The sequence below is a fragment of the Anser anser genome, assembly GCF_964211835.1.
Source record: "Anser anser genome assembly, chromosome: 1".
Lineage (NCBI taxonomy): Eukaryota > Metazoa > Chordata > Aves > Anseriformes > Anatidae > Anser > Anser anser.
The window spans coordinates 64,506,943-64,528,853 of NC_139720.1; the positions used below are offsets into that span (position 1 = coordinate 64,506,943).

Genomic DNA, 21,911 nt, shown 5'->3' on the forward strand with positions numbered 1-21,911 from the left:
AAATCAGTTATAAATCATATTGGCATTTCATATGCTCCTGTCTGAGTAATTTTTTTATAAAATCAAGGTGAGGCAGTTTGTAATGGATTTTTTTAAGATCCTGTGAGATTTTACTCTGTGTTCCTCTATCGTGTTTCTCTGCAGAGAGCAGCAATACCTACCTAACTTCAGCTAGCCAGCTTTAGGGAGCTTTCTGCAGTGGTACAACGCACTAGAACTATGCAGGAAACTCAGCTTTTGACAGGAACAAGCTAAGGTGTACAGCTGGAACTAGCAGACCTTTGGCAGTGTGAACCTAACAGCAGTACCATGAGTGGGTGTTACAGCAGTGTAATAGGCAATGTGGTTGTTTTCAATTTAAAAACTCTCACATAAATTTTGTCTCAATATTCAGGTGGGAGTGAGGGACGAAATACTGAACCCCGAGAAGCCCATGGCAGTATTGGCAATGCTTTAAGTGAAGTCAGGGTTCTGCCTTGCAGGATAACTCATGTACCTAGAGATAAACCTGCAAAGAAATATTTGCAGACCCAGAGGCTTGTGGCTTTATTTACAGAGCAGCTGAGCATTTCACCGACATCAGAGGGAGGCTAGTGCCCACTGGCTCATGCTTCTGCGTGAAATATGGAGTAATTTACGTGATTACAAGGAATTCTGAGGCATGTGAAGGGTGGCCGCTGTCCAGGCATCACCTTGGCTCAGGATTTTGTGCTCTCATTGACAGGTTGGTCGCGGGGACTATGTAGCCATAATCTAGACCTGCAAGACAGGGCAGCGTTCAAAAGGTATTATTTTTTTTTATTATTAATTTCAGTCTGTAGTACTAATCCTTGTGCATCATGCTGTTGACTAGTGAGTAAGAGAGATTTCAAGGCTGTGTTTTGGTTTTTCTTTTATGGGTTTCCTTCAAAGCTGTAGGACAGTCGCTAAATCTCTCTCCCAGACTCACCCCTGCCCTTTGTTTTCTTACCAGCAGTGGCAGTGGTGCAGGAGTGTGGTACTGGTCTGCTGTTGGGAGGAGCTGCAAACACTGCTGCAGGTGGTAACTTGACCAGGGACTGAAGATTCTCATTACTTCACAGGTTTGTGTCTTTGATTGTGCTGGTGTACGGTTGGTTGGAAAATGTGTACATTGTGAACAATTTAGAGAAACTGTTGTCCTATATTGTGGCAGGCTTCAGAGCTGTTTTTTGTTTGTTTGTTGTTTTTTGTAACTAGAAATTGTTCTTCATATTTGGTCAGCTTTAGGAGCTATAACAACAGTGTGTGCTTTTGACATTACTCTTTTTTTTTCTTCTTTTTACAACTGTACATTTCTGCATGTTCAAAGTGCTGCAGAAACGCTAGTTCTTTTGTTTTCCTTTTTTTATCAGCTTCTTTCAAGCGAACACTGTTCATTATATTTTAAAAGATAATAATACACATGTATCTTAATTCTATGAATAAACCAGAGAGTAAACAATTATGCATAAACACTTTAAGTTCTTTCATGTCACTTTCCCATTAGCATACAAATACTATGCTGGAAAACTGTCAGGATTTTTATCTCAACAAAGTACTGACTGCTCCTTTCTAAGAAAGAACTGTCCCATTAAGATCACAGCTCTTGTGAGCAGGAAAAACAACAAATGCAAAAAAAAAACACTTTTCAATATGAATTTATAATAAAAATGAAATTAGTAGAGTACATTATCTTAATGAAGTCAGTGGGATTACTCAAATGCTTAAAGTTAAGCATGGGTAATTGTAAAACGTACTCCTATTTCTGATACAGTCAATTTCTATATTACTACAGATATTGATAGATTTACGAGCAATTTATTTACTAGCTTAAGAAACTCAGGACTGCAATAGAAATGTAAGATCTTCTTAGAATATAAGTTAGTAATCAGCCTGAATTTTATTAAAAGGTGAGAAAATCAAGGATTATGATCAAAATTGTTTTTCTTTTAATTCTACAAGGAGTCCTTGGAGGTCCTCAAGAAACAGAGGTCCTATCCAATAAATATTTATACCTGTGTTTATTTGCATTCATGTCATCAGTATTTTTATTTATTTTCCCAGAAAATAAGCAGCATAAAATTAGGTACATACACGTACCTTTTTAGAAATAACCTATACACTTTATTAAAACTACTAGAAGGCTGCTTTGAGTCTGTTCTTCCCTCCCCCCCCCCACACACATCACTTCTTACTTATCACACATAAAATCTTGCTTATGAAATTACTCAGAACTTGGAGAAGAAAAAGCAATTAAGCTACAGGAACGGAGCCCTGAGTTCAGGTCACAGACAGATTTACAGATTTCAGGAATGTCAAGTTTTCTACTTCTCATCCTTTCTTTCTAATGAGATAAGGTCAGTGAGCAGGGCCATTTTTTTTCTTTCTTTTCTCACAATACATAGTAATGGTACAGAGAAAGGTACCATATGGTAGAGATGGGTCCACAATGGTCTGAAATCAGACTTTAAAATGAAGCTTAACTGAGTCCCAGAATGGAGCTGTGACATCAGTTAGATTCAAAGGGAAACATGAGTGAAGATATTCTCTACAGGTCCACCTGAAAAGCCTGAGATCAAAGGCGTTTAGGTGGCAATAAGAAATGAATAAATGTGTCATTAGTATTTCCCTAGGAGTAATAAAAATCCATTAGTTTCTCTGGAAGAGTTATGGTTATTGGTCATAGGAAGAAAGGCATGAAAGCTTCTAATCTGTCCATATCATTAATCATGCCCATATCTTAGCTGGAATCATTTCCGTACTCATGGGAAAAAGAAAACTAGGAAGTCCAGCTGTTATATTTTAAGACCTATTTGTCTTGAATGTTTTTGAGCTATGCACCATGGTCCCTTGGGTACAGACAGCCCAAGATGTGAGATGCCATGAGCTCCTCTACGACAGAGAGACAGGAGACATTACTAAGTAAGGGTCCTGCAGCTGAGGTGGTGGAACAAGCAAGCAAATCAAATTCTGTAAGAAGAAAAGATGCTCAAATAAGAACTCAGAAATGTGAAGAAGGACCACAGATGTTTGAGAAAAAAAAAAAAAAGGTATTAAGAAATTATTGGGAGGTCACTTTAATGGAGATGAAGTCCATAGCAAACAAGTGCTCTAACAAAGAAATACAATGTAGGAGACCAATTCCACCTGCAGGAAAGAAGAGCTCTTGGATGAGGAGCCCTTTTCATGGAAGACAAACACAGAGGAATCTGGAAAGGAGAACGTTTTACTGAAATGTGGAATTAACATACAAGGGATTTGTATTGTAAATTTCCACGAGTGAGAGAAAACCAGAAAGGATATCATGGCAGGAAAACAGCATATGAGAGAGGGACCTGGGCAGGGAAGCTGGAGGAGCACGGAGAACACGGAGGCTGTAGAGGTTACCAAAATCAAGAATATCTGTAGAAAATTAAAGAAACAGTAACTTTGGTGTGCCACAGGTAAGAACAGAGAAGCATAAGGAGAATTCAGAAGAAATGGTTGCATTACCTTGTCATCAAAGAGAAGGATGGCAAGGGAGAAATTCCAGAGAAAAAGATGACTGCCCCAAGGGGCTTCCCTCAGTCAGCAGAGGAGCAGTGGAATAGCAGAGCACTAGCAGCATAGGTCTGATGCTGTTACAAAGGACCAAAAGATAGGAAAACAGCACAAACAGGGCATGCTTTACACCTCTTATTCTCAGGTTCCTCAGTTTTTTCTGAGCGTGTGCAGTGTGAGAGTTCCTGTTCATAACAATCTCTTCCAGTCACAGAACTCTCCTTTACCATTAGGAACAAGAAAACATTTTCCACAGGCTACCAAAACTAGATAATAAAGGTCTGTTTTGGGAACAAACTGAGATCGTTTGTTTATTGTTTTGTTTTGTTTTCCATGGGAAAATAAACAGCAGTTTACTCCTAATTTCAACATCCAGCGTCATTTTTACTGGAATGGTACGACTGCCAAAGGAAGCGTTCTGAAATCAGGCAATGCCAGGAATACGGTTGCTTTTTTAATCCAGATCCTAAATGTGTCAGTGTGTAGAAATGATAAAGTCCAATGCCGATGTTAACGGCACGCTGCGTTTCCACAGGACTTCTACAATACGTGGGCTGGGCAGTGCTCACTGAGGGGCTATTACATATTTTAATATTTACTCTCCACCACATGACCCTCTTCGTTATTTAGAATAACATACAGTTAGCATACAGTTCCAGCTCTGCTCTGAATCCCAAAGGTAGTCATTCTTCCACACGCTGTTTAGCTCCACAACATCCCACGTTTACTTCGCAAAAGTTATCTTTGTTTTTATCAGCATACCTATGAAAGGCGGAGGTGGGGTAATTCCCCTTTTCTACAGGTAAAAATCGTCAAAGCCACTAACTTTGAGTGTGTAGTTGGAGACACTTAATGCGTCATTCTCCAGAACACTTTGTACACAAAGGACCATATTATGCCCAAAGCATCTCCCCTGCTTAGTTGCAGCTACGGATGCTCATCTTGCAGCCAGACCCTAAGCCATCTACAAAATAGGGATCACGTCCCTGTAAAATTCTCCAAAAGTCTGAAGTAGAGATAGGAATAAATTAGCTTAAATTCAATGGCATTATCCATAAAATCATCTTTTCCTGCAATTATCTTCCTCATTCACTGTAAGTCTTCTAAATTCGGCAAAAATTAGGCACGAGTTCTGCACTCAGCAACCTTTTTAATGTTTTGTTGTAAGTTTTGTTGTAAGGCCACATCCATGGCAGGTGCAGAACAAAACGGAAGGAAGGGATGGGTTTCACGCACAAAATAACACTATAAATGTGTGGTGGTTTTTTTTTGATAAATCTTAAGGATTCTACAATTTTCTAATCTTTAAGTTCCTAATTTTACAGGTTTGCTGATATTATAATTTCAAATTTACCAGGTTTCCCTAATAGTCAATTGCTCAAACTACTTTTCTATCCCACATACTATCTTCCTCCCTTTTATCTCCTGTGCACCTGATTTAAGCATCTTCTTGCCCATGTGCCCAGTAGCAGAAACACAGAAAACACAGGCGTAAGATTCCCATCCTGAAAATGAAGGTGGTCCTCACCACAGGGTGCAGCAGCCTTTCAAAGCTCTACAGTCTGCATGGTTTCTTCACATGACCTCTGGAGAGAGTTTGGCTGCTGTAAAACCAACAAGCACAGGTGTGAGCTGCAGCCTGCAAGGCTTATGAGCAGGCAAACTCTTTTCATCAGGTCTATGAAAGCAATGCTTCTGACACAAGTGGCAAGTCCACTTCCATTTGCCAGTCCCTGTTGCTAAGCATTTGTGTGCAGATGTTTCCTTTAATTTCATCCTTGGAAATAATTTTTCTTTGAAATTTTTTATATACACCCACAAAGAAATGCAGTACGAATGCCTGCTCTGCAGTGCTCCCCGTTTTGCAGCTGAGACTTGATGAAGTCCTGAGTAAGGACAGAGAAACTAACAGGAACAGGTGTTGCTCTTTGCACTGCCTGGATCACGACGTCCGTCTCCTCAGCCAGCCCCTCCTATTACTAAGGTTATCCAGAACTTCCCATTTTATTACTATTTTTTAAATTTTTTTAACTTTAGCAGTTTTTTCAGTTCAAGATGAAATGATCCAGTCTAGGTGTTTGCTTCAAACTGAGTTGAGACCCCTGGGGTTGGCTGTTCTCAGGAAGGAGACTGGGAAACAACAGAGTTCACAGGGTCCTTTCTGCACTTTCACTGAAATTCCAGAAACCTGCAGCCTGGGAACAGGAATTTCAACTTGGTTTTCAAGGAGTGGCTTTTGTGCAATATGCTTATACGCAGGCACATATTCCACAGAGAGTTTATTCAGCTGAGCTTGTAAATTCTCCAAAGATGCTTCTGCCAGTGAGCATACCTCTGCTGCCTTACAGATCTTATACATGTTAACATGGACTTTAATTAACCATACCCTGTTTGTCCTGGAGCTATGGAGGGAGAATTTGACTAAGCTTGTAATGGCTGCTCCCAGGCAGGAGAAAGATTTCTGCTTACTTTCATAGTTCCTTTTCCTCTTTCCCTTAAATGTTACAGAAGAATGAAATGTCTGATGAAAATGCAGAAAGTGGAAGAAAGAAAAAAGAGGGGAGCGCAAAAGAATCAAAAAAAAAAAAAAAACAAGAATTCTGGCAAGGTTAGGACTGAGTGAGATTAAAACTGGCTGGGAATTGGAAAGGGTGCCCTGGCACTGGCTGCACAAGAACATCAGGAATGTGAATCAGTTTGCTAGGCAGGATTGAACACAGAGGTAAAAAAGGAAGGAGAAAAAGGTTTTACACAAGGAAACTGAAACTAGGATCCTGTGAAGAAAAGACAAGGAGATGAGGAGCTGGAGTGTAAAGGGAAGAACAGGCTGAGAAAAGACAGAACTGTATCTTTAGGAAACATTTGCAAAAGTTAGTTTGAAATCACTGGGGAGTGCAGCAGCTCATGTGATGCAACGCTGGACACCAAGTGAAGCATCCTTTCACCATGCTCCTTGGCTTTGACTTCTGAACAGCAGACAGGTAGCCACAAGGTGTGCATGGAAAAATTACTTGCAGCATAGCATAGACTTGCAGCAACACATTTCCTAAGATCCTCCAGGTTCTTCCAATAAACGGGGTGTAATTCTGACTCATATTCCTCTTTGTCAGATCTTACTGATTTATCCCTTGTTGATCCTAAAATTCTTTGGTCTACCTTTCTGAGGGATATTTTGTGACTGAAGCAGGCTCTAGTCCATCACCATGAAATCTTTGCAACATATTTACTGTACGTCTTCCCTAAAGTTAGCCAGCAGCTGATCTTATTCTACACACCTCTTTAACTTTCTGGGGCTTCACGACACAATAATAAAAGGGATGGCAGGGAATGAAATCAGGAACCTGGTCCCAGTCTCCACCATGGCCAACTGGGTGCTGGTTCACCGGCTCTGGAGAGAGGCAGACTGGCGCTGGAAGCCAGGACACATGGGGAGCGGGAAGGGTTGTGGCAGCTGAGGAAAACTGGCAATGGTTGGGCAAACAGTTGGAATCGTATTGTTTAATTTTTAGGTAGTGCTGTGTGGAGCCAGGAGTTGGATTCAATGATCCTTGTGGGTCCCTTTCAACTCTCTATTTTCTGATTCTGTGTGCAAAGGAGATACTGCTTCACACAGGAGCCTTTTACGCAGGCAACATGCAGACCTGGGCAGAAAGACTGAGCCTGGGGTACAAGAATGGAAATAGGAAAGCAAGAAAAATGCGAGTGGGATAAACCACTGGGACTGTGAAAAATTAGGGCAGTCCTGGTTGGAGGGGATGAGCAGAATCACTTGAACATGAAAAAGATCAAAGTGTATTTTTTTCAGCCACTAAAGAGCAATCCCCTTCAGACGCTGGAGCAAAACACACAAATCCCAGAGTTGGGAATACTGAGAGCCTTGGACAGTGCGATCTATTTGATCTATATGTGGCTAGACTGTATGATCGTTTACTTAGACGATCTCAGAACGGATCTGCAAAATGGAGTTTAATTAATGTAGGCTGCTCTTAATCCTGGCATTTCCTAACTTTGATGTGCTTGACCTTGGACCATTAATAACTCTCTTCAGGGCATTCTGAAGACTACACATATATACTGTACATGTACAAATAGCATCAGTCTCAAGTAGTTGTTTTGTATTTGTTTTAAAATGAAGTTCAAATATCCTTTGTTTTTAAATATGGATTTGACTGTATGAATGTCCTTTCATTTTTTCCCTATTTTATAGAATTTCCTAATTGTAAAAGTGCACTATACAGCAGTTTGCCATCTGTAATTATGATTTATACAATAGTCCCAGGTGCCTGCACATTAATTATGACTTGTTATTAATACATGCATTAATTGGTCATCCATTTTATAATTACTTTGCAAGGATCTAGCCCATCGGTGCTAGCTTTGAACAGAACCACACAAAGAACAGAAATATATCTGAAGGACTTTCCGTGGACGTTGTTGATCCTGGGAAAGCAAGCAAGCCTCGCCTTGTCAGGTACTATGACTGCTCCCGTTCAAGTCAATGGCAAGAATTCAAGCAGGCGTGCAAACTTCTGTAAGAACAAAAATATTTGGTAACATCTGCTGCTGGCATTGCACCAGAAGAAGGTTGAATTTCAAAATGCTTGAGTTAGCATCCTCCTGAATAGTGAAGTTACGTATACTTTGAGATCTTTTTACAAGCTCTGTCTCAGTCACTAGCATTCTTCACAGTCACGCAAACTAGACTCACAATTACCGCATTCTAGGAGTTAGGACTTCAAGAAAAATAAAGTTTTTTTTACACTGACAATTAAACCAGAAGAGGCAAGACTGTGGATGCTACAACCCATTCTGGGTTTTACTGAATCAGATTCTGGGTTATTCTGTGAAGTCTTCCTCATCATCTGAACCATTTATCATTTGCATTTTTTTTTTCTTTTAAATGCAATCTTTCTTTTATATGATTCCTTCTCCATTTCTGTCATCTATCCTGTGTACTATGTGAGAACCTTTCACATTGTGTAAAGCCTCTCTTTACAATCCTTCCTTACTGATGTATATCTCTATTTTCATCACTTTCCCTCTGAATTTGCTTTACTATTTATTGCTTTTGTGCTAACGGACACAAAAAGAGAAACACAAAAAACAATTCCATCTTAATCCTCTGGGTTTTTCTGAAAGGTGTGTTTTCTCTTTTTATACCTTGTGTGGCACTGATGTCATCGTTAGAGATTAACAAAAGTTTGCTTTGCTTCATTGTCTATATTCATTGGATTTAAGGGCTTTACTAGCTATTAAGTGTTTCAGTGATCGGTTTTCATTTACAGAGGACACACATCTTTTGTTACATAAACGATCAGACCTGTAAGTCTCCTCAAAGGGCCCTGCAGTGGCCTGAAAGACACCTTCTCCCAGTCTAAACAGGCACGGATCAATACTTCATATTTTCCTGTGGCCACCCAAAATTCGCTATTGAAAGGGTGCAGCTGGGCTTCGTGTGGTGAACAGGTGGAGCCTGGGCTCTGCACTAAGGCGACAATCCTCTCTGCTGGAGAGACACGTCAGCCTGTCCTGGGGCCGCTGTTCAGGGAAACTGCTGTGACACATGGTCAGAGACAGGGTGCCTGTGGGCACCTCTCCGTCATGAACAGCAGCACAAGGCATGGCAGTGTCATGCCTCCTGCCCCTTTCCCATGAAGTCAGTGGTGGGCTGCACTCCCCCAGAAACCACTCCTCAGGGTGCCAAAGAAGCTGAACATGAGCCGGCGGTGTGCCCAGGTGGCCAAGAAGGCCAACGGCATCCTGGCTTGTATCAGTAGTGTAGCCAGCAGGACCAGGGAGGTGATCGTCCCCCTGTACTCTGCTCTGGTGAGGCCGCACCTCAAGTGCTGTGTTCAGCTTTGGGTCCCTCAGTACAAGAAGGACATCGAGGCCCTGGAACGTGCCCAGAGAAGGGCTACGAAGCTGGTGAAGGGCCTGGAACACAAGTCCTGTGAGGAGCGGCTGAGGGAGCTGGGGTTGTGCAGTCTGGAGAAGAGGAGCCTCAGGGGAGACCTTATTGCTCTCTGCAACTCCCTGAAAGGAAGGTGTGGGGAGCTGGGGGTCGGCCTCTTCTCACAGGTGATAGGACTAGAGGGAATGGCCCCAGGTTGCACCACGGGAGGTTCAGGCTGGAAATGAGGAGACATTTCTTCTCAGAAAGAGCAGCCAGGCATTGGAACGGGTTGCCCAGGGAGGTGGTGCAGTCACCGTCCCTGGGGGTGTTCAAGGGAAGGTTGGACGTGGTGCTTGGGGACATGGGCTAGTGGGTGACACTGGTGGTAGGGGGACGGTTGGACCAGACGATCTTGGAGGTGTTTTACATCTTTATGGTCCTACGAAGCCGTCCATCCCCCGGACACCACCCCGCAGGGCGAGGACCGCCCGCCCACCGCCCACCAGCAGCGCCCCGACCTTGACGGGGGGCGGCCACCCCCCGCCCCGCGCCCCCTGCCGGCCCCGGCACGTGAGGCGCGGTGGGGGCCGGGCGGGAGGCCGAGGGTGGGCGCAGCCGAGGCGGCGGCGCCGCGGGTTGGCAGCCGGGCGGGGAGCGCAGCGCCGAGCCCCGCCCGCCCCGGCGGCGCGGTCCCGCCTTGCCCCGTGGCCGGCGGCGCGGGGCCGCTATATAAAGCGGGGGGCGGGCGGCGGGGCGGGCCTGAGCGTGTGCGGCACCGAGGTGAGCGGCGGCAGGGCCGGGCGCGGTGGGACGGGGGCACCGGCGCCGGGGTATCGGTACCGGCACCTCAGCGGCCGCCGGGCGTGGGGAGGGAGCCGATCCCTGGGGCCTCCCTCTCCCCTCAGGGCCGGGCCCTGCAGCGGCTCCTCCCGCAGGCTGCGGGTTTTATTCTATTTTATTATTTTATTTTATTTTTTTAATTTTTTTCTCCGTTCCCCGGTGCGGCGGGCGAGGGAAGTGTGGTGTCATCGCCTCGCGGCGCGGCGCTCAAGGTTAAAGCCGGCCCCTCCCTCCCTGAGGGGGCAGCGGGGCGATGCGGGGGGAGCCGCAAGCGGCAGCCGGCCTCCCTCCCTCCGCACCGCTTCTTTCCTATCTTTTTTTTTTTTTTTTTCTCCACATTTTCCCTTTTTTATCCGGAATCTCGCCGCCTCGGCTGGTTGCTGCGAAGGTCACGAAGGGGCGAAGCTGGTTTAAGGGGGGCAGGGGCTGCGCCCCGCGTGCGGGGCGGGGGGAGCCGTGCGGGGAGCGGCCGGGCCTTGCGGGGCCGCCTGGGCTTCTGGAAGCATCCCCTGGGCTCGCCGGGCCCGCCCGTGGGGAGGGCTTGTGGGGCCTGGGTGGGTGGGGAGGCTCGGGCGATGCACCCGCTCTGCCCTGCTTTAAAATCCCTGCCGTGGGTATGAGGTTACCGAAATCCTTACTGTGGATGTAGGGGACCCTAAATGCGGGTATAGGGGAAGGGGGGAGGAAAAGATGGGGGCCGGCTCGGTTCCTGCCGGGCCCCCGCGTCCTGCTGCGAAAGGACGGGACTGGCGAGGAGAGCGCCCCGCCAACGGAGTTTCTTTGCAGCTCCATCCATTTCAATGGTGCAGCTTTCCCAAGCCCCTTTCCGCCGCCCATCGTCACCTTCAGGCCGGTCAGAGGACGGGGAGGAGAAGGGCATGAAGGCGGCCAAGCAGCAGGTGAACGCGTCGGGGGAGAGCCAGCCTTCCCCCAGCCCCCTGCAGACTGCGCTCAACTCGGCGGCCTCTCCTTCCCAGGCGTACGAGACTTACATTGATAATGGGCTTATCTGCCTCAAACACAAGATCAGGAACATTGAGAAAAAGAAGGTAACTTTCCTTCGCTATGGCATGCTTCCAAACAGCTAACTGTAAAATTTCATGTGTACAGAAGCTGGAGCAAGGAGTGCATAGTAATAAAGGATTTTATAAATAACCTGTGAAATGACCTGAACACGGATTTATTTCTTATTATCACTTAGAACTGCTGTGTAGTAGAAAATGGTGTTCTTTACTCTCCTTGTTCTGAAATGGGCTATTTCTCATTGAATAGTGAGAATAGCATTGTTTCAGTGAAGCAGCAAAGTAGCTGTTACTGTAAACCTGCTCTCTGGTAATTCAAAGGTAATTGAATATTGGTTGACACAAGGGATGCTTCTCTGGTGGACTTAAGTTCAGAATGAACATAGAACCGATCTGAGATAGCTTACAGTCTTAGAAAAGTCTTCATGTTTCTATTGATTACATGCATCTAATATTAGGATGTAGGGATATATGTAAAATTGCAAATGAGCAGCAGTGTTTCCTCTGGCTAATGGCAATGTCAAACTTTATTAAATATGTATTGCCATATACTTTGCATAGATCGACTTCTTTATTTTATATCTATAGACAAATGTTACTAACTATAAGGCTTCTATACAGAAAGCCCCCAAAGCCTGTTCTTCTGACTTTGAACTGTTCCTTCTTTAAGGGATTGGTGTTAGTAAGTACTGAGGTACGCAAGCTATGTGTGTGCCAGATTTTTAATTGGGAAGATGCATTTTTCTATAAGATTAAAAGAATGATGGTGCTGTTGCTTTCAATATTGGGTCAGGATTATAAGTAAAGCAATTGTATGGATGTTGAGATTCTATAAATGTTTGAAAAGAATTGCATGTTATGTGTTGGGGAGAAGAGGGATCTAGATCAGGCTTCGGGCTATATGGTTATAAGACTTGATCCTCCTGCAGGGCATGCAGTATTACTGCTGTCTTTTGTCATGCATTGTGCTGCAATTCTGAATAATCTCGGATAAGCATGTTTCCTTTGTGATTAAGCAACTCTGCTGTATTTTAACTCTGTCCAAGGAAGCATACTGCTGTGAATTTCTCCAGTATTTTTGATTGGCTCATGTGAGTGTAGACAATATGGCCTCACCAGCAAATAAGTGTGACTTGCTAGAATGATAGAAAGTATTCCTAGCTCTAGATACTGTGTCAATAAAGCCTGTCTAGGCAGATACACAAATGAAATGATGTTCATCTTTGTGGTAATCAACTCCCTCTTTTTCCTGTGTTTAAAGAAGCTTGTAAGCCAGTAGCTTAGTCTTGCATCCTTCATTTTGGCTGTTAAAGACTGTTTCAGTAAATTAGAAATAAAACGTGTTTTCTACTTGAAGAGTTGTCTGTTTTCTTAGGAAACAGTGCAATAATTTTTTTGACATAAATGATCTCAGATTTTGAAAGATATGTTTCAGGAAATGAAGTAAAACTATTCCATCCAGCTTAAGGTAACTAAATTGCAGCATTGGCTTGGAAAAACTAAATGCCCAATGCTCTCAAACGAGGACACTGGATGTGCTTGGAGCCCCTTAAAGGTCTAGGGTCAATGTGTTATTTCTTAAATGAAACAAAAGAAGTAAAAATGCAAGACTGAAGGGGGGGAAAGTAGGCAGCCCTAGAGACTGAGACTGCAAAATCTGTGTTCTCTTCTCCTGAAAATGAGTAGTAGGAAAGTTCCTATTTTGTTGCAGCATTCAGACTTTTTGAAATAAAATATTTAACTTCATTCATACCCAATTCTTGACATTAGAAATCAATATAAAAACTGACTTTGATTTTTTTTGCTAGCTTAAGCTAGAAGACTACAAAGATCGACTGAAGAAGGGAGAAGCCCTCAATCAAGACCAGTTGGTAAGCTTGCTTTATGTGGGAGTGGATGGGTTTAAAACCTTCAAACAAACATCCTAGATTAGCTTGCCAAAAGAGGTGGTAGTACAATTTTACAGAAGCTTCAGTGCTCCTATACCTCTTTGAGATGTTCATATGCAGCTTACCTACATGGCATTGCAGTGGTAGAACAGACCTCAAGGCTTCATTAATAGGTATTACTTGAAATTGCATGATGGTTACACAGCTGTTGGCTACTGGTAGTTGTTGAAGTATAATTGATATAGGCCTTGTTGGTAAAAGGAAGACTTTGGTCTAACCTGCATGGGATTGAAAGGCTTAAAAATGCCATCATCTAGCAATGAGTTACTGGTTTAGTGGAGAACTTGTTAGTGTTAGGTCAGAGGTTGGACTAGGTGATCTTGGAGGTCTCTTCCAACCTAGATGATTCTGTGACCTAACTGGGAAAACTACCCTGTCCTGGTGCTGCCATTAGATGGCTGGGAGTCACTACTGCACTTAAATGCTGTTAGAACAATGTCTCTTTTGTACCTAAGACTGCTGGAGTTTGGAATGCCAAGATGTAAGATTACTAATCAATAAATGTGGTGCATTCCACCAAGTGGAAGCAAGTTTAAATTTGCCTGGTGTTAAAATAGTGGTTCCGGCTATTTTTCTTGTTCTTGAATGGATGCTAGAACAGAAAGCAACTTTCTGCAACATGGAAGTTATTGCTGCTTAAGTGTGTCTGGTACCAAGGTGCTACATAATCAACAAGACTTACTGCCCTGGTCGTTTCAGAAGTACTTCACAGACATGTTTAAGAAGAGTCCTGTGACAAAGGGCATTGTCACTTGAGTTCCAGTATTGGATCCTGCTAGCTGGCCAGCTAGAAAAATAACTCAGTGGCTTATCTTTATTGTAATACAGCAGTCTCAGAGCATAAATATAACTTTACTTGGAGTCATTTATAAATAATAACTTGCAATAAAGGGGATAAAAGCAGAAATAACTTGCTTCTTAAAGGTAGAATAGACCTGTTGGAGTGCATGATAGTTAAGTGTTAAATTACGGGATCTGATATGTTCTCTTGTCCTCCTTAAGTTCAGGAGCAACTAAATTCAATCTGATCATTTGGAGTGAGATGATTATCTCTTAGAACTAAGTTCAGTCTGACTCCAGGTTTAGTTTTAGAAGAAAAGCCTGCTGTTGTGTTCAGATCCAAATGTTAATCAGTTGTCTTCTGTTGATAACAGGCTATTGGCTAGTATTCTCTTGTTCAAGACTAAGCCAACTTACACGTGTTTTAAAGCTACTCCTAAATGTGACTTTTGTTTGGTCTATACTCTGGGCTATTATAAGCCAACAGATTAAAGTGAAATTAAGATGCAGGGGACTAATGAGGCAAAGGATTCTGTAAATGTTTTTGTCTGCAGATGCATTCAGTAGCATTGACTTTGCAATATGAACTTCGTTACTGGCTTTCACTATTCCCAACTGAGCTTAACTTTTAAGTATCAAATATTTTTATCACAGTTTCTAGGATGTCTCAGGCTTCTGAAATGGAAAATGAGGGTCAACCTTGCTAGTGAAGTGACTTGGTATCCGAACTGTTCAGATAACTTGTGAAAGTATGTATCAACTCAGTATTTAACTAATCTAGTCAAGGCCCTCGTTTCAGTGGTTCAGATACAGGAGTACTACTTTTATACATACCTTTCATGTGCAAATTCCCAATGCATACGCAAATACTGAGACCTGGTAGTTTGAAATTAGAGCACAGGTTAATAGTTCACACATCTGCCTAAATAAAGCTTTTGTGCCCATAATATAGTGGAGCTCTAATGCAACTTGGTGTTTATATTTTTAATTGTTTTTTTCTACACAGGGAGCAGGGTACATCTAGTGATGAGCTAGTTTTTGCAGACAATTTGAATTAAACTAATTGCTCATGGTGCATGCCTGCCAGAGTTGCTGTGTGCTAGCCTTACTTTAGGAAACGAATGTTTCAAAAATGAGGAGCTTCCAGCAAGTTTAATGCTCTCACTGGCAATGTTGTACTGTTTTGCATGATCAGTAGATTTTCTTCCTTACTGTCACTCCAACATTCTTTCTCCTAATGAATGTTAATAACAGGTATGTGACAAAAGAAAGCTTTTGCTTTCCCACAGTGTTACGGTTTGTCTGAGCAGTGATAACCAGTTCTTGGTATTTCAGGGTAAGGAGTATTACTTTGGAGTTTGCAAGGTTAAAAGCAGTCACTGCAATCTCCCTAGTAAGTTGGTGGTGGTAGCCTGTGAGTCTTCCTTACGCATCAAATCTGTGGGCACTGGGGTCTTAAAGGTCAAATTCTTCTGAGCACTCATGAACCCGATAATTAGTTCTCAGAAGTTGCTTGATAAATTGATGTCTGACTTAAAATACTAGTTGAGTACATTACTATAAATGGTACTCAACACAAGGAAGCTCATGAGTTACTGTAATCTGTTGTATATCACAAATAAGTGAGTACAAGTGACTGAACAATCAACCTGATGGAACAAATTGACCTGTAACTTGCTTTCTAGTTGCTTAGGCACATTGATTTGCATATCCCAAATATTACTTGGACAGACTAAGCGTTTTTCACTGCAATGATGAAACATTTGTGTCAACATTAATACCCATTGAAAGACCTTTGTTAGGCTGACAAACCAGTGCTAGTACAACTTCAATGTCTTGTTACAAGCATAAACCAAACTGAGTGTAAAGCACATGTGAACCAAAGTTTAAATTTAATGTGTTACTTCCCAGGCATGCCTTATGCTAAATGGAGCTATGTACAGCATGTCTGAGCTACAGCATTTTGTTATCTTCAAAGCTGTTAAGGAGGCCTATAAAATTAACTGACAGTGGGGAAGGGAAAACTCACAGAACTAGGGTATATCAAAATGCAATTAAGAATCTTCTTTTTTGAAGACTAGGGAGTAAAATGTGCATTAAAGCCATTAATGAAGGCAAGAACACTGCTTGATTTGTAGAAACCAAATTTGCAGGACTTTCTGAAAGTATGACTTGCCTTCTGTATCATTAGCTTTCTAAACTTTCTAAAGCTTCTGAGTTATCTGCAGAGACATTCGGCTAAGCATCAGAGTAGAGGTTCTGCACTGAACTTGTCTATCCTCTGTATTCTTTTTAAGCTTTAATGTTGGCATCTGATGTTAAGCAGATCTTTTTGACTGAGACCTAAAGGAGCAAAAAGGAAAATGAAAAACGAAGTAACAGTGGTATTTAGGCTTTCCTGTTTTGGCATTGGTATACCAAGCATTGAACAGGATGTTCCCTGAAAAGTCATACAGATAAAATGGTCTGTGTCTGAGCAGTGGTGGGAGCTGGCCTTGTACTACATCTCAGGTTGTTATGGATGAATGATACTCAGCTAAATGTAAAGTACCAATTACAGACAGTATCTTTAAAGCTACAATTTCAGAGAAGTACCCACTAAATGAGTAGTTCTCAATGAGATTTAAAATAGATTGTATTTGATATGCGACGAGTGGTCTTAAGCATTAAAAATGTATTATCTGTTCCTTTTCAGGAGGCAGTAGAGAAATATGATGAAGTAGTACACAACTTAGAATTTGCCAAGGAGCTTCAGAAGACTTTTTCGGGTCTTAGCCAAGATGTAAGTATAAACTGTTGGTCATGATGTTATCAGGAGGTGACTGCACACTTTGTGTTGCTCTTCTAATGGCTATGTTTGTATGCCACTACACAGACTGCAGGAAGCTTCTATTTCAGAGCTCAGGGGAGCAACCTGCTCATGCTGGCTGGAGTAGCTGAGCAGATCAGTAAATGTTGACAACTTTGGGCACCCTTGACCTCAAGAATGTAGTTATTCGCTGTGTACCGCTATAAAAACTTATACTTAGGCAAACTGAGGCATTGATGCTTGGCTGTGTTTGAGGTGACTCCAGTTTATGTAGGTTTGAAACCATGAACCATTTTGCTGGTAGTTTGTGCCTGGGCTGTACTCATGCCCTACATAGGAGTGAAGTACTGGAGGAACAACTACTGGAAAGTACATGGAGGTTCTCATGGGCAGCAAGCAAGTAAATTGTGTACCCTAGACAGTGAAGGCTAGACTTTGCCAGTAGATCAAGGGGAACTGATTATTTTTACCTGGTGTTTGTTAAACCATCTGTCTAGTTCTGGTTATTCAGTATGCAAAGGCTATAGACAAACTTAGTGAGTCCAGTGGGGGGCCTATGGATGGCTGGGGGCTGGAGCATGAGCCCTGTGGTGAGAACCTGGAAGAACTGGGCTTATTAAGCTTGAAGAAGTGAAGGCTTGGTAGGAGATGTAATATTAGCCATCAAATACCAAAAAGATTATTGAAAGGATGGAGCTAGGATTCTTACCTGAGGTATGTGGTGAGAGGAAAAAATAATAAAATAGTAGATTCTAACTAGATAGGAAGGAAACTGTTGCTCTGAGGATAATTGAGCACTAGAGTAGTTCTAGAAAAGCTGATATATATATATCCTCAGATAGTTTCAAGACCTGACTGCACCAAGCATCTAAGTGATCTGATTCAGATTGTGTCATCCTTCATTGTTCTGGAGGCTGGGCTAGATGGAGAGTTCCCAGTATGGTGGGAAGTGCTGGGGTTAAGTTGGTTTAGCTTTAGTGAGTACAGCTGTTTGTGAAACTTTACTGAAGACTGAGGACTTTGCTTATTTTACTGTAGTCATCTCTAATTATGGCAAGTCAGATTTAGTACTTTATTCAGGGTTTAAAGCACTACATTTTTATGTAACCAAGTGCTTTCTTTGACTACTGGAGAAACTGGTCTCTTGGCTCTCAGGCAAATACTGTCCTTATGAAGAAGATATGATCTAAGGTAGTGCTGGGGATGCTAAATGTAATTAGTCACTGTTCTCGCTTTATTTCTCTGCCTCTTCTGTAATGTTAAAGGACTAATAAAATGGCTTCTGTGACTGAGACCCATGCAGTTCCTCTTAGAGGCTTCTTTTCTTGTATATGTAGTAATTCCAAATTCCAGGTAGTGTTTTGAGAGGTTTACTGCATTGTGAGAGTAGAGATCTAAGCCTTTTTAATGAGTGCTGCTTTTGGATTCACTTAATCACTGTACATTGAACACAAACCACTGTGCTCAATGTCAAAATATGGACTGTCTCATATTGCTTTCCTCTGTGTAGGTGCCCATAAAATATCAGAAATAAAGATTTGTGACATGGTGTGTCCTAGTGCAGGTATTTTTAGTAATCAAAAATCTACCATTAGCTTCTGCTAGTTTACATTTATTCTTGAGCTTATCCTATATTCAAAGGCTAACACTTTTTTTTTTCCTTTGCCAATGTGGATTCTATGGCAAATACCTATTACTGGAATGCTAGAGGATATTCTGGCAACAGTGTCCTTATGCCCCTTAGTGTGTTCTAAAAAGCTGCACACTTTCACATCTTGCAAAGAAACTTCAGATACTCCATATCAAGGCATTGAGTCTTAGAGTTACTTAGCTTCTGCAGCATAATGCTATTAGTATGTGATGAGAAACTTCCTCAAATGCATGGAGGCTGCGTATATTCTGACACTTGCTTCTTCAGTGCTTTAGTCTTCTGCCAATGGAAGAGCAACTGTAGGGTTCTGCTGTATCACTTAAACTGGAATATTCAAAATGAATAGGCAGCTGTCTTGCTAGGAGAGATTTGAGACAAGTGCATCACTAACTTCACATGATAAAGGGCTGGGCTTTCATTTGTGCATTGGTATCAATTCTTCCCTATATTGAACTGTGGTAGCAGTTACAGTAAAGTAACTAGCGGTCAGGTATGATGCCACAATTGGGATCTAAATATTATAGGGGAATATTAGGAGTGAATCTGCCAGTATCCAGTTTGACTAAAATCTATAGCTATAGAGAATTAATGGAGAAATAGGGAGCTTTGCCAGAGGAGGGACTTGGAAAGTCTTGGTTGGGTATCTGAAGAAAGAATTAGGAGCTTGTCATCTAACCAAGATTAGTTGTTTTTGTCAATGTAGGATGATCAATACTAGAACTTGGTGTGTTCTGTTATTCAACCACTGGTGTTTAACTGTTGAATTCCTGTGTTGAAATAGCTGCTGAAAGCACAGAGAAAGGCTCAAAGAAGAGAGAGTCTATTGAAGCTTGAAGCAGAGAAGAAAAAACTGCGTACAATACTTCAAGTCCAGTATGTGCTGCAGAACTTCACTCAAGAGCATGTTCAGAAAGATTTCAAAGGTGGTGTAAATGGTGCAATATACTTGCCTTCTAAAGAACTAGACTACCTCATAAGATTTGCAAAACTGACATGTCCAGAAAGAAATGAGAACTTGAGGTAAGCTAAAGATTTTTGTCTAATTAGTATGCTTCATTTACTACAGTAAACATCCTCTGTTTGACACTGCCATGTCTTGAAATATGTTTTTGGAAACTAATTAAAATTCTATTCAGTATATTTGCTCTAGTCTGAGACTAGGAATATGGCAAAAATATTTTACTCGGCCTTAAAAGAAAGCTGCTGCATACTTTCCCAGTTGTGCAAACTACATACAAACCCTGCTATGTTATGTCTTGCCGTGGGGCCCTGGGGAGGCATTCCAGTAACACTGTAAGCAGGAAGGCTGGTGGCATGGTGCTTCCCTCAGGTCTTGCTGTTTGTGTAATGAAAATGTGTAGTAAATACGGGAGATCTGTTCCCTGTTGCGTTCATGTGGTGACTGAGATATGCTCCTTTTGAATAAAGGAATCTAAGGTAGTCCTGAGGCTCTCTTCCTATTATTTTAGGCTTTGGTAAAGTTTTTAGAACTTGTCATATTTTAGCACTGTATGTCATTCACTGCAAGGTAACTGGCTGTGGTGTAGAGTAGTACTAATTTGGCATCATGCTTGTACTGTGATTGCTTATAATATTTACCTTGACTGTCTCAGGATAGTGCAGTGAATTCTATGTAAACATAGAAAAAGCTCTTATTAGGTGGGACGTTGAAACATTTTATGGAAAAGAGTAATTATTTTTCTATTCTAATGTAAGTTCCTAAAATTAACTACTTGTCGTGTGCTAAACTAGCCTTATCCTTGCTCTAAAAAGTGAGCTTTTAAAGAACAGTTACTTAGAAAGCACAATAGGAACATCTCATGTTGGTGGAAAACTAACTTCTAGCTTAATTCTCATTGTATGTTACATTTCCACAAAAGGCATAACCCTTTTCTTTGACACTGTTTCATATTGTTGCACTTTAAAATCAGTAGTGTGTGTGGGGTTGATTGTGGGCCTGTGCCAAAGCAGAAGGACTAGAGCTGTTGATGGCTGCCCCTGCACATGTGTCCAATTAACAAGGTGATCAGCGGATTAAACAGCAATTGTTTCCCTGTCTGGGAGCTTGGGTTTGGCTTGGAATGAAGTCCAGCCATATGGCCCAGTGGAATAGAGAGAGGCTAATTTGTTGTCATTGCGAACAGCAGAACTTGTATTTGCTAGACTAAATCAAGCCCAGATAACAAATATAGATGAATCATTTTCAGTAGTGGATGATGGGCTTTCAGGATTCACTGTTTAATGTCTTATTCCAGAAGGCGAAACATCCTTTACTATCTTAAAATTAAGGATAATAGGGATACTGTAAAACTTGATTTTTGTATACAACTCTACCTGGTAAAATTGTTATTTCTTCTAGTGTTGAAGATCAGATGGAACAATCATCTCTCTACTTCTGGGACCTTCTAGAAGGCAGTGAGAAGCCTGTAGTTGGAACAACATGTAAGTGTGTGATCTAGAGAAATAACTTACATCTGAAGTTTGTGTTCTATTTTAATACCTTAAAACAAAATAAAGTACCTGATTTAGTAGCCTTCCATGTACATTCAAGTGTTGTGTGTAACTCAGCTCTCCAAGGAAGAATTACTGTTTAGGTTCTGTTTTTAAGTACAGGTCAACAACAATGAAGTAGTAAGCTTTCCCTGGAGAAATAAACTATTGTCTTTTACAGATGTCCTAGAATATATAGCACGTCTAGATTCTTCTGGGGAATTACTATGGTAGTAATGCAAAAGCTTATGCATGAATACCTTATAGAACCAGCGGTGAGGAGCTTTTTGAATAGTTATGTATAAGTGGGTTAAGACTGGAATGCTTCTCAGCCATGAAATGTTTAGCTGAATATACTGCTGTGTTGTCTGAATGTAGTGTGGGGTACCACACTGAGAAAGGATAGTTGTTAGTGAAACTTGCTGGGATCTCTGATAATCCACAGTGCAGTTTCCATTATGACCTATTGAAAATGTCCACTTAGCAAACACACCAGAATCTGGGGGACTTCTGAAGGACAGATGGAAGAATGTGCAGTTTCAAAAGCTCTGAAGCAATTGCATGCTTTTCCCCTGCTCCTGTTTTCAGTTCTCAGTTTTTCCTCCCAAAACATTATCTTAACGCTGGAAGGAAAGCCTGCAGGGCGGTTTCATAGTGACTTTGTATAGATTTAATTTATGCTGAAGTCTGCACAATGTTCTGTTAGTATCAACACTTCCTTTTATAAAGACTAAATCCTTTTCTAAGCATGTAAGAAACAACGCAATCAACTGTTGCTAATATTCATCTTATATGCCTTTAAATATAAGCTTCGGTCTTAACTCTGGAATGCAAAGATGTTTTCAACTAGATTATGTAGATCAGTCTAAATATCTTTCCTTTAAAATATTTGTCTAACTTTGTGAGATGTGTAAGAACTTGGAGAAGCTGCTATTTT

At 41.8% G+C, this 21,911-nt stretch overlaps 1 protein-coding gene across 6 annotated transcripts in view; it reads left to right on the plus strand.

Annotated features, from left to right (window-relative positions):
• Positions 1-10,072: 10,072 nt before the first annotated feature.
• CAPRIN2 (caprin family member 2) overlaps positions 10,073-21,911 on the plus strand; it is a 37,770-nt gene continuing 25,931 nt past the window's right edge. For 5 of the 6 annotated variants that reach the window (XM_083831034.1, XM_083831037.1, XM_083831035.1 and 2 more), the window contains exons 1-6: positions 10,088-10,213; positions 11,060-11,322; positions 13,104-13,166; positions 16,720-16,806; positions 19,266-19,504; positions 20,844-20,926. In XM_083831034.1, the coding sequence (XP_083687160.1) occupies positions 11,074-11,322; positions 13,104-13,166; positions 16,720-16,806; positions 19,266-19,504; positions 20,844-20,926 (721 nt within the window). In that variant the 5' untranslated portion in view covers positions 10,088-10,213; positions 11,060-11,073. Of the gene's footprint in view, positions 10,214-11,059; positions 11,323-13,103; positions 13,167-16,719; positions 16,807-19,265; positions 19,505-20,843; positions 20,927-21,911 lie in introns of all 6 variants that reach the window. The other variant, XM_083831038.1, reaches the window with a different exon arrangement.